The following is a 13,441-nucleotide window of genomic DNA, read 5'->3' as shown; positions in this document are numbered from 1 at the left end:
CAAAAAGATAACATTAACATATCTTGCTTTCATAGACTTGAGTAAAGCCTTTGACAGCATCAATCGTTAACAGTTATGGGCAAAGATGGAAGCCTGGCTTTGTCCCTCAGACATTTTAGCGGCAATCAAATCTCTCTACAGCGAAACGAACATAAGAATTTGCCTCAGTGCTCAAGGAGCACTGTAAAAAAAAATAAACACCTATAAAGGACTGAAAGAAGGTTGCCCGCTGTCTGCAACTTTGTTTAACTTATTCCTATCAGACATGGAGATTCACATGTACAAGAGGCGTACCTTTCATCCTAAAATAGAAGCCCAGCATCTCCCACAAATTCTCCACGCTGACAATGTGGTGCTTATTGACACCACACCAATTGGCTTACAAAGGACACTGAAAAGTCCGGAGGATTACCTTTGAGCGAATGGCCCCGTAATTAATGCAACAAAGACCAACATAATGGTACTTGGTCCATGCCAATCTCGATGGGGCATCGCTTTTAAAAGGGTACATGAACAAGCACCCACTGACTATTGTCTATTGTCAAAGACGTACTCTATTTAGGCCTATTGGTTAACACCAGTAAGGCGGACCTACCAAGACAGTCTGCCCTAAAGATGAAACTAAGGATGTTAATCTCTCTTGACATTTTATAAAGCCAAAGTTACACCGGCACTATTATATGGAGCTGAAAGGTTCTTATGTACACCGAGCGAACTTTGGACCAAACTAGAAGGAACTTTCTGGAGAAAATGGTTAGGACTGTCAAACCTAATTTCAACTGTGGTCATCCGATATGAACTGGGGCTGGCATCGCTACTTGTGAGAGTAGCATGGAAATCACTGTCACTCTATAGGAAATGCACATTGGCATCTACAGCGAGGCCTTATCCAATTCTAGAAAAGAACTTGAAGAGCGGTAGATCCGACTTGCTGACCGGATGGGAAAAACTATGCCAAGCACACTTGACTCACTTGCAAATGGAGACAGACAATTTGATCATCAATCCCGACAAAGTTACAAGGAAATTATGGAGGGACGACTGGATTGAGACGCAGGTAGAATGCGTGCAAACACTATACAGCTATGAGAAATGAAAACAAATCCTTCAACTCACTGCCCAATTATCTGAACACATTTCCAAATAATTGGTACAGGATACAATTCATGTGGTTCAGTTTTAATGCACAGCCAACAATGCAACTTCTATATATTTACAAGCAAGGTCCATCTGCAGAATACCGATTTTGCTGTAAGACGACCCAAGTCGAAACATTGGAGCACTTAACACTATTCGGTACAGGTTTAACCGATGTCAGAACAAAACATCTAGGAAAATGCGTGGCTCTGTCCCCGAACAGAGACACTGAGGTCTTGTGGGTGCTCTTCTCTCAAGGAGATTTCTGCTCAATACACTACCTGAAAGAGGTTTTTGGAAGGCTGTAAATCCGGTGGAGACATATAAAAAGGGTCTTTGCGATGTTCATGTTTCTCAAGAAAGATGGTAAACCTGGGACTTTGTGTATTTGATTAATGTATTGATGTAAAATGAAAAAAGTTTGTAATAAACCAAAAGTCTTTTGAAATAAATAAATAAAAAATATGTACAGTTTCCAATTAGATTGCTTAAGGATCTCATCACACAAATAATGTAAAACACACAAGTTGTTGATTGTGCTGTGGCCCTTCCTAACGCCAGTTTGAAACTTGCTAAGAAGATGTTTCTCTTTGGCCCACTCTGATAGTTGTTTCAGTAACAATGATGCAAATAGCGTAGAACTGCAGTCATGCACGGCAAGTAATCTGTAGTTGGAGGGGTCCGCCCTATCGCCCCTCTGGTAAACCGGAATCAGGATAGACTCCCTCCAACTATTACTATTAGGTATGAACCACCTGCCATGGTAACCTGAAATAACTGCCCTAGCTGTCTTGCCCAAAATTCCAGGTTTGCCTTAAAAACCGTGTTTGCAATAGCATTGGGGCCAGAAGCGATGGGTGGCTTTAATTTGTAAATCAGTACCAACATGTCGTCCATGTCCCAACTTGGGATGGACTTCACAGCAGAATCTTTAAAAGGCCAATCGGTGTTTTGTAACGCATCATCGCAGTAAAGGGAAGGCACATGTTCAAGCCGTGCCACTTCTGATGTTGGATTGATTTCTGGAGCACTTACATTGGATAGATGGTGCCTGTAACATGCCCAACATTTCTTCTTATCATTGGTTATCAAAAGGCCAAAGATGAACTTCCAGTTGCCTTTATATTTACTGTGCCTGCGCCTTCTAAGTTAGTAGTAAGAGTAGTAAGGGATATATATTGCACACTCTCAGCAAAAGTGCTGTTGTTCCTTATCTTAGTTCTTTCTTTATTATACAGCCTCTTGCGTTGTTGAGTGCCTATATCAAATACACCTTCTCTGTGCTGCTGTGGGTTTCCTCTTAAAGGATTTAAATGTATGTGGCTGTCCAGATGTATTATGAATGCACCCAGATCCCAGCTGTTTTCCTTCAAGCCAAGATTCTAACGTATCAAAGTCAAGGTTAATAAATGCAGAATTAGTTTTTACATTAAAATGAGACCATATGATACGGGTCTCTTATACATTCACCCTGCAATTGGGGTCTCTTGTGCTGCTTAGTATTTGCATCCAAATGATAGGAAAGTAATCACTAGCTCGCAATTCATTGACTGTAGCAGGGCTGGATTGTACACGTAGTGAGCAATCCAAAAACACATAATCAATGACAGAAGAATGTTTGCCATTACACCACGTCCGTTTCAGAGCATGGTCCTTCAAAGACTTCTTATTAAGGCATACAAGATCAAATGAGTCAAATATTTTTCCCCAGCCTTGATCAATATTAGATTCTGTAGATATCATATAAGACAACAAGACTTCATATTCATCGATGATATTTAGGCTCTGGCCTTCAAAGTAAGGATGAGCATTAAAATCACCATTGATGATAATTTTACCTCTAGGATACTCATATACTGATTAACCACCCCACCACCATTGCATTGACCTTTTCCTGAATGATTTTTGTGAGCCGTGCGTCAGGCGGATCATGTACATTAACAATTAACAGGACAAGCCACCACTTGCCGTGCATGCTGCTAGCACATATGGTGAGGGAGCGTCACACAAATATCCATTTAATTTTTAAATGTGCTTTTGTTCCAGTCGCAAGGCCACCTGGAGACAAGCCTCTGCCATTGGGTCTAGCAGAACAGTGGAGGACATTATATCCATCCATATTAAATGATTCGGAGAGCCAAGTCGTTTGTAAAAGAAAAATGTCACTAGCTAAAATGGTTGAAATACCCAAAGGATTCTGTAAAAAATGATTATGGCCAAAGGTATTCCAGGTTAGGCACCTGCATTTAACAGATTTGGCAAAACTTCGATACTGCTCACACTGAAAAGTACAAGGAACCCAGCTGGTCACTTCCTTGGTGCAGTACAGCACTCATGAGTGACCATTTTGTCAAAATGACCTGTGTCGTCTTTTTTCACCATTTTCTGTTTCTGAGCTCTTTCTTGGGGTTTACTCTGTGCATGGAGACAGGTTTGAGCCCTTTGTTTGTCTTGCCTTTGGCGGGCTTCAGCCCTGAAACCCGCCTCTGGCTCCAGTGTGTCTAGAAGGACAGGATGTGAAGGAGGGCACCAAAACTCCCATGTCTTTTGTCTCTAGCAATGCTGAATGCAACTAGTCCCGTCATTTTAGGACAGCCACCCTGCTGTGCGATTGATGGCCTCGGCTGTGCATGAATGGATGAAACCTGCTTAAACGGCGAGGGTTTTGGGACTACAGGCATGGTCGACCACTGGGAGAAACACCTGATGAAGAAACCATGAATGAAGCTTGCTGCATCCTGCTGGACCTTTGAATTGCCCAGAGAAGCCCTGCTGCTGTGCTGAACTCCTTTTTCACCTTGACAGAGAAGCTCTAGATGGAACAACCTCTACTTTTGGGTTAGTGGGACCAACTAACCCCAAAACGAACTCCACTGGAACATCACCCCCGACTTGCTGTGTCTCTCTGTTGCTTCGGAAGCCCAATGCAAGGGGTTGAGTATCCGTAGTCGAGTGAAACATCTGAAGCGGTAACAAATCTGGCTGGAAGCTCCAGGAGTCTCTTAAGGACCCTCCAGAAGTAGGACAACCAGATCTGAGTCCCCTCACCAGAGTGCAGGACCCAAGAAGTGAAGGAAGCCCAACCGGTATCGAGATACGCAATGGTGCTGTTTGCTAAGGGCTGAAACCGCGAAGTGCTGCTGAACCGAAAAGAGTGCTTAGCTGCCGACGACCTCCCAGGTAGGTCTGTGGTATCATTCACGTAACAACAGAGGAAGTTAAATTGTACATCTTGAGGCCAGGGCAACTAATTTCTTTTTTGTAGTGAAAATACTGATGTGCAGGGGTGGGATATTGGACTACCATTGCTGGGCTACTTTTATATTTAGTTTCCATTGCCTTTATGCCAAACGTCTGTACAAAATCACGAAAGATCCAGTCACAAAAGGAGGGCAACATCATGGTGTTACACTCTCATCATTGGGGAGAGATGAGATGATGAGTTTTAACAGCAACTCAGAAAGACGCATTAGTAGAGGCAGAGCGTAAGCAATATAGAAGTGTGTTCCATGGTTAGGGGCACAGGATGGACAATGCACAAAAATGCAGTTCAGCTCAAGGAGCACAGAACAAATAAATATTAAAAGAAAGGAGGATGAAAGAAGACGTGGTGGGAGAACACCAAAACAAAATAGATAAACCAGAAAGCAGCATCATGGTTTGCATCATACCCTACCTGCCAGAGCTTAAGCTCCACCCCAAAGGTGGTCTACATGTAGCAGGTTTTGCGACAGAGAACGGTGCTGTACCCAAAGCATGGTTCTGGAGAATGTTGGGTTTATGCACTTTAGTTCAAGGGAAATTACTATCCCCTAGACAAGCGTATTATTGTACAGCAATATTATTATGGATGTACCATCAGGGTGAATATATTTATCTACAATAAACATTAGATGCTATAAATATCTTTCCTACAAGTTTTATCACTAACCAAACAAGTGTCTCTTATACTCATAAATACAAACACATTTATAATGTTCTCAGTCTCTTGTTTAGCATTGAAGTATTTGCATTCTCTTGGAGAGATAATGGGCCTCATTAGAAGTTTGCCGATCCGGGAACTACGGTTCTGGTAAGCTTTTTGGTACCGATAGTTCCCAGACCAGCAAACTACGAGTTGTGCTTGCGGATGCCTTTCGGCCCGTCAAGTCTGACCTGACGGGCAGAGCGGCTCCCGCGAGCACAGCATGTCTGATGCACCGGCACCATTCTGAATGGTGCTGGTGCATCTAACCTCCCCATTCCCAGTCGGAATGGGGAGAATTTTTTTCTGTCACCCGCGAATGGGCAAATACCGGGTCCGACGGGGCAGGAATGCCCTGGTAATTGCCAATTCGCGGGTGCCGGAAAAAATCACCAGTTTGGTGGCAGCCAGCCACTTTTACCGGCAAGGCTACCGCCAAACTGGTAATGAGGCCCAATGTATGAGCATTAAAAAGAGAATAATCAAACTATACACAAATTATTGAAGCAAGCCTTACAAAAAAAGAATTTGGAAAAATTGACAAAGTGATGATTTTCAGGCCCAAAAACTATAACTACAGTATTGGCATAGAAATCAAAGTTTGTGCTTGCTTCCTTACCCAAGCAGGTCAAGATGCTGTTAATCTACATCCCTCCAGGAGCTGGCCCCCTCAGGATTCAGAGTGTTGTTACTTTTGGTGAAATTTCAGAAGAGTATCCCAACTATTTAAAACAAGAGTGTTTAGGTCCTACCCTGATTCAATCCTAACAGATCCTTGAGACAACCCAATCCTAAGAAATAATTATGGCATTCATGTAATAAGTGCACATAGCAGAACTGACCACCTTGTTTGTTTATTTTTTTGTTATCAGTCACTTATGTATGAACTGGCATGTTTGATCAATAAGGCACTATGCCAAATAGCACAGGATGACAATGTAATTCATAACAAAACATTTTTGGCTAACAGGTTGTTCAAATGACGTGTTAGCGCTGGTTTAATGTAAAATAGTTTGAACAACTGCGTTTTTTGTTTACATAAACATCTTTGGATGCAGAGATTTTATTGTGTTTGTTCTGCAACCTGCGATTAACACTTTTCAAAATAATTCTCTTGTTTAACAAATATATTGAATTTTTTAATATGCTACTCTCTTACGAGCGGAATAAGAGAGAGATATACATTTGGGAGGGAAATAAATAAAAGAGGGCATCATTGGGAGTAGGTATAAGGAAGGAGAGAATGTATGTTGTGTAAGAACTAAGATGAAGAGAGTGATGAAGCATCTGAAACCTCATAGGAAATATAAAGTCAGGAAGAGAAATAAAGTGAGATTTTTGATTCATAAGCATAGATGTGACAGCTAAAATCAAAGTAAAGAAGAGGAGATGTATGAAGATAGACAATAAAGGACTCAGAACAGTACTCAATAATATGCCAGTTCTAGACACAGAATAGAAGTGGCTAGAGCATAGGAAGATAACCAAGAAAGAACAGAACCAGAAATACTGAAGGAGAAGAGTAAATAATAAAGGACGTAGTAATGCACTCAGCAAAAAGCTGCAGGTGGAGCCAAGGATAAGAACAGCAGACTGTTTAGCATGGTGAGACCATTTGAGTGGGAAGGGCAAAACCATATTTAAGGGGTGGACAGAGCAAATCGGAGTCAACGTAGAAAGATATTTGGGCATGAACCACATATTTGAGAAGTTTAGAAGGAAATGGGAAGTGTGAGATATTGCAATAATATGACAAAAGAGATGTGGAATACTTGCCAATGCTATATAGAAAGCCCTTAATCACATTAAAACATACTTATAATTCTTTAAATAAAGTACTTCATTTTATAGAAACGTCCATTAAAATGTCATGGCAATGAATCAATTGCAGGATTAAAGATGGCTTATCCTGTGAAGATCCCACACAATCATGCATATCCTCTTCATGTGTCACGCACATGGTAACACAATGTGCCAAAGCGTCGAACGCGGTAAGAGTAGGATGCATGCATACCTATGTGTCAACATTCCCTGACCCATCCAACACTCACACTTCCTGGAATCAACTTGGAAGCCTCATAAAAGAACATGAATAAGGGGAATAATTCGAAATAGCTTGAACAAAAATCATCACTCAACAACAATTAAATAAGTGAATCACCTTTCTGTGGCCGTTTTGTTTACCCCTTTGGAGCTTGGGCCCTTGCTTTGTGCTAGTTCCTGCTTGCTTTACTGTAAAGGCTTATCATCTTCTAGCAGGCCTCTGCGTTCTGACCTGTGCTGCCTCATGGAGCTGTTCACTGTCTCACCACTTTGTATTGATGCCCATGTGGTTGACCTTCCTTACAGGGACATGTGCCTGTCTCATGATTAACCACGTGCAGTTGAAGACCATTCTCTGTTGGTGTACTGTATACCAAACCTGTCTCTGCTTCTAAGACCTGCCCACACAGACCATGTGGCCTACTGGTATGCAACCAATTTAACATGCTTGATCCTTTTGTATGTGTTGTCCGCACAATTCCTTGAACACAGTATTCCTTTTGTGTATCTGCTGGCGGTTGCTCCATGTGTGTGCAAGTGCTCTCGTCTTCCTGCTCTGCACAACCATCTTTTCAGACCGCAACCATCGGGTGGCACCCCTTAGCATGTTTCACTGTTGTTCACTGTTGTCCATCGTGCCACCTCACCCACTAGGGCATACTCGTTGGCGCTCCCGCCATTCATGTTTCCTGCATATCCAGGCCCTGATTGGCCTAAAGGGAAATAGACCAATGCCCGGAGTGCAGGCCCATGATGCTAGCGGGTGCCGGTTTTTTTAAATCAGCATGGGGCCGTTTTCTGGTCCCAGTTTGATGAGTTGTTTCTCTGTGCGACCAATGTTGCTCAACAAATATTCTTTACAATGCACGATTTGCAAAACATGTTACCCCCAAACTCCTTCTGGGTACGACTCAAACAGCCTGTCCCAAAAGTAATGAATTGACATTTGTGAGTGTGGGCCACTTTTTTATTGGTGCCCAAGACAGTTTTAAGGCCCAGTCCGAGCGTGTTCTTCGTCAGCATTCTGGCCACACTATACGTTCCGTAGGCAATGCTCAGCAAATCCCCTAGTTTTCGAATACTGTCCTAGACTCTACTTCCTGTGCTTAGTAATTTCCGTGTTCAATTAGGATGGGTACCTGCACTGGAGTATGTTTTGTTTGTTTTTATCTCGTCCTTGTGCTTTAATGCTAGTTTCTCTGGTCCATGGACTTGTAATCACACCGTAAGACAGCCATACCTCCTCACGTGTCCCTGCTCACTTGGAGTCTTCCCAAGTATGTACAGTAGACACTTGTTCCGTGCCTTGCCTGTGACCCCTTTCTACTCCCTCATTCTGTCTCTTTCTCTCTTTTTAGCCTGGGGACTTCTGTTGTGGCCTATCCTTCATACTTTTGCCTTCAGTCTTTCCCAAGATGGATTCCACCATCTCCCGGAAGAGGGTGGGAGGCAGGAAGGTTTCAGTGGCAATCCTACTGGATGAATTCTTGTCAGTGGAGTGACTTTGCTGAATATGTTAGTGGGACATGATATCTAGAGGAAAGGGGCCCTTGCCAAATGAGAGGGACTAAATGGTGAGCCACACAATTTGGGGAGGAGGGGGTACATCCTTGTCCTCTCCCTAAAATTACGCCCATGCTTCTCGTCAGTCCATACAAACGCCACAAGGTTACATTTCACATTCCTACTTCATGAATTCCACACACACAATGTGACAGAAACTTGTACAGCCACATGAAAAGTAGAGTAATGGCAAAACATAAAACTATAAATAATAATTTGGCACTTATATAGTGCTACGAACCCTCAGGTATCTGAGCGCTGCTTATTATTACCCCCGGTGTGTAGTACTCATTTATCGACCTCGGAAGAACCCGCCGGGATTCGAACCTGTGTCAGCACTGATGTCAAAGCAAGCGCTCTACTCGCTGTGCCACGTGACCGACCGGCTAATGTCGTTTATTATATCGAATGAAGTTATTATAGTGCCCATATGCTCTGTTAAATTTGCCATATCTGTTAGGGAAAGAAATGTATGCAACAACTAAGAACAAATCAATATTAAATAATTGGAAACCAAATTACATTGGGTTATATTGAATGCATTGCTCTCTAATATATTTATTTTGTTTTAAAACAGAGGCGTTTCCCGTACAACTCGGTAGGTTTGCATATTCATGCAGTTTTGATCTTTTCCTTTTCTACTATTGTTATGCTTTGCTTTTCTCACAATTACTTTATTTTGATTTCAGAATGGAGGAAAGCACGATGCTTTGCTGGTGAGTTAAGTAGGCATATGTAATATTACAAAGTACTAAAGTAACCTCAATGACAACAGTGTCAGTCAATAAGGTTAGTTATTGACCCTCATGGGATTCATGGGCACCGGATTCAGGTGACAGCATAAGGACGAGGGTCGAGACGACAATTAGAGTCATTCCCCAGTTCCAAGTTATCAGTTTCACCCTTCTCCCAAACCCTCTTTAACTACTTGTATCATTATGTCTGAGTTCTCTACATCAATCCGACTGATTCCTCCTCTACCCGTAACCAATAATATGAATGAACAGAGAGTTCTGAGAGATTGCAAAACAGACCGACTGTTTTTAAACTGCTAGTGTAACTAGTTACACCAGCAGAAAGACAGACACGCAACACCCGTTACAGCCCTCCTCCCTGGACTGTAATGCACCATATGCTCCGCAGCTCTTGGATCGCACATCAGAGTGCAGAAGCGCTTGAGAACGCCTGCCGGAGCCACTCAACGAACTCATGCTACTTACACTGCAATGAGGTCCTCCGGCTCACTGGGGCACTTGAAGATGCCCACTGCCCTCATTGCCCCCACTGCCAACCACAAGGAGCAAAGATTCGTTAAGAATAAGATGGCCGCCATGGCCATTACCAGGACAACCTTCCTGCAACATGAGTCAGCCAACCGTGATTGGTTCACCTGCCGGGTCTGCCCCTCCCCTCCTGCTTCTTATGATGGGGAGGCACACTGACAGGCGAAGCTGCAGGGCGCTGCTCGACCGCGGTGACCACGGTCTCCAGGCTTCCTCTCAAGGTAAGGGTCATGGCTTCACCTACAACCCCCAAGCCTTACTTCCCTGCTCACTCACAAACATAAAAATGCGGCTCTGCTCACGAATATCTGCCCACCCCCCCGCTCACGACTTGCCCCGGCCTCTCCTGCAGATCTGCCCGCCTTGGGGCCCGGATATCTTGCTCCTCCCTGTGCCTTAATGGCGCCACACCTCTGTGCCCTGCTTCCGCACCCTTCACAAGTCCTCTCTCCCCTCCACCCCCGCCGTAGGGGCTCGCTCTTGCTCCACCACCCCCTGGAAGGACCAATCTGCCCGGCACCAGCCACCAGTCATGTGGCCGCCTAACACATTGCGCCAGTGCCACGTGCCACGGCTCTGAACGCCCATCGGCCATCACCATCTGCTGCCCCAACCTATTTCTGTCAGTTACTAGACATACGTTCGCTGACTCGCCTCTGCACCTGGAATCACTTATCCATACCAGCAAAACAGACTTTGCCATAACCCCTCCTGTCACCAATAACATTGCACCTGTAACTATGCATGACTTACCAACATTGCATTCTCCCTGTACTGCCACTGAGCATTTTATGCAATGTAATGCCTATGATCCCACTGATGTGCCCCGTTACTGTGTTGCCAGCATCTAGGATTGTTGCCCCTGACAACATTGATGTGCCCCATACTGTGTTGCCAGCATCTAGGATTGTTGCCCCTGACAACATTGATGTGCCCCGTACTGTGTTGCCAGCATCTAGGATTGTTGCCCCTGACAACATTGATGTGCCCCGTACTGTGTTGCCAGCATCTAGGATTGTTGCCCCTGTTAACATTGATGTGCCCCGAACTGTGTTGCCAGCATCTAGGATTGTTGCCCCTGTTAACATTGATGTGCCCCGTACTGTGTTGCCAGCATCTAGGATTGTTGCCCCTGACAACATTGATGTGCCCCGTACTGTGTTGCCAGCATCTAGGATTGTTGCCCCTGTTAACCTTGATGTGCCCCGTACTGTGTTGCCAGCATCTAGGATTGTTGCCCCTGACAACATTGATGTGCCCCGTACTGTGTTGCCAGCATCTAGGATTGTTGCCCCTGACAACATTGATGTGCCCCGTACTGTGTTGCCAGCATCTAGGATTGTTGCCTCTGATACCTCTGATGTGCCCTGTACTGTGTTGCCAGCATTTAGGATTGTTGCCTCTGATACCGCTGATGTGCCCCGTACTATGTTGCCAGCATCTAGGATTGTTGCCCCTGATAACACTGATGTGCTCCGTACTACCACTGTGGTAACTCCACCCATCGCTGCCACTATTGATCATACTCTGCGCGATACTGACACCCCACTTCAATGTGCCTCAGTTAATGCCCATTCCCTACCAACTCACGCCCTTGATATTCACAACCATATCACTAGGAATAAACTTGACCTACTCTTCATCAGTGAAACCTGGCTAAATAAGACATCTGGCCCCACCCTTTCCCTTGCCATCCCAGATGGCTACACCATCCACAGACAAGACCGCTCCTCTCACAGAGGTGGAGGGGGGGTAGCTGTCATTGCTAAGGAGAATCTCTCATTCAGGAGAATTCAAGGGGACCTGGGTCAGAGCTCTGACTACCTTCTGCTCAAACTCAAGCTCTCAGCCAACTCCACCATTGCCTTCCACGTTGTCTACCGCGCCCCCCTGGACCCAGCACTGACTTCCAGGAAGCACTAATCCACTCACTCTCAGACAACTTAAAAAGCTCATCCAAAGTTATCCTCTTGGGGGATTTTAACTTCGGCCTCAATGACCCCAAGTACTCCCACGCCACTGCCCTCCATAAAGCTCTCTCCAATCTTGGGTTCTCCCAATCTATCTCGAAGACCATCCACTCTAAAGGATGTACGCTAGTCTGGGTCACCCACCACAACTGCACCATAAAGGTCAAAGAAATCTCCCTTATTCCATGGTCTGACCACCATTGCATCAAATTTGACATCACCACATCTAAAGGTCATCCCAGTCCGGCTATTCCTCTCCCTGCTGCACTCACCAGAAGATCTCGGCAGCTCACGAAGGAGAACCTCACCCAACATCTCCTGGTGCCTGCATTATTGCCTCCCTTTTCCAATGATCCGGTTGTACTCGCCAATGACTTTAAAAGGATCATCACCCTGGCCGTTGACACTGTAGCTCCACTCACCCTCAAAAAAGCCAAAAAAGTGAAGCATGCTAACGCCTGGTTCTCCCATGATCTCTTACAGCTACGTTGCAAAACAACCCCAAGGACACCACTAAAGTAGCCTTCAAGGCCCTGTCCACAGAATGTAAAAGCACGATCATTAAGGCTAAAGCAGCGTCCTTCAACGCCAGGATAGCGAATGCCAAATCAGGGACCAAAGAAATCTTCACCATCTTCAGAGAGCTGGAGACCCCTGCCTCCCCTCCTCCCACTCTCCTAAAAGATGAAGCTTGGTGCAACAAAATTTAATTGGCCACGCTGGATAAATTGGACACTCTGCACTCCAAGATCCTGGCACACCAAAAGGCACTTAACAACCTTATAGCCACAAGCCACAGCTCCCCCTCTCCAGGAGCCGACATCAGCCAATCCCCATGTAGGAATTTAAGGACATGACTGAAACTGAAGTCTCTGCCCTCCTCGGATCCATTAAACCTTCCAATTGTAAAGGGGACACATGCCCAGCACAGGTTATCAAGGACTGTGCCCCCTCCCTTGTCCCCTTCATCACTTCCTTCATTAACGCCTCGTTCCAGTCTGGCCATGTCCCAGCTGAATTTAAGGAAGTGTGGGTTTATCCGCTCCTCAAGAAACCCTCCCTAGACCCATCGGTCCCAAGGAACTATAGGCCCATTACTACTGTCCCTTTCTTACTAAAAATCTTGGACAAAGCAGCTTACCTGCAAGTGCAAAAATTCCTCGAGGACAACCACCTTCTTGCTCTTCGGCAGTCAGGCTTCAGTGCACGACATTCAAAACAAGGAACCTAAGAAAGGAACCCACGCCAGAGACAGTCCTGAATTCTGTCAATGATTTAAGGTTAAATCTCCATATTATTATGAGGTATGTGCTTCCAAAGAAAGTCACAGAGACAACAAAACCAATGGAAAAACCTAGGAGTACATGAAAATAAATTTGTTATACAGAAAAACATTTTTTAAGAATTTCAAGGTGCTTCTTACACTAGTTTAAAAAACATAACAAAAAATGAAAGAGAAACAAAGAGCATAACATGTGTAC

General features: G+C 44.6%; 1 protein-coding gene across 2 annotated transcripts in view; it reads left to right on the top strand.

The window, feature by feature from the left end:
• LOC138447634 (E3 ubiquitin-protein ligase TRIM39-like) overlaps nucleotides 1-13,441 on the top strand; it is a 218,124-nt gene that overhangs the window by 174,472 nt on the left and 30,211 nt on the right. The window contains exons 4-5 of one of the 2 annotated variants that reach the window (XM_069603837.1): nucleotides 9,285-9,305; nucleotides 9,397-9,423. The exons of the other annotated variant lie outside the window; for it this stretch is intronic. Coding sequence (XP_069459938.1) covers nucleotides 9,285-9,305; nucleotides 9,397-9,423 — 48 coding nt within the window. The remainder of the gene's footprint in view (nucleotides 1-9,284; nucleotides 9,306-9,396; nucleotides 9,424-13,441) is intronic. 2 annotated transcript variants of the gene reach the window in all.

Source organism: Ambystoma mexicanum, chromosome 3q, assembly GCF_040938575.1.
Source record: "Ambystoma mexicanum isolate Mex_15411 chromosome 3q, UKY_AmexF1_1, whole genome shotgun sequence".
NCBI lineage: Eukaryota > Metazoa > Chordata > Amphibia > Caudata > Ambystomatidae > Ambystoma > Ambystoma mexicanum.
Note: the sequence above shows the minus strand (reverse complement) of the source record. Positions and strands in the feature narration are given on the sequence as shown.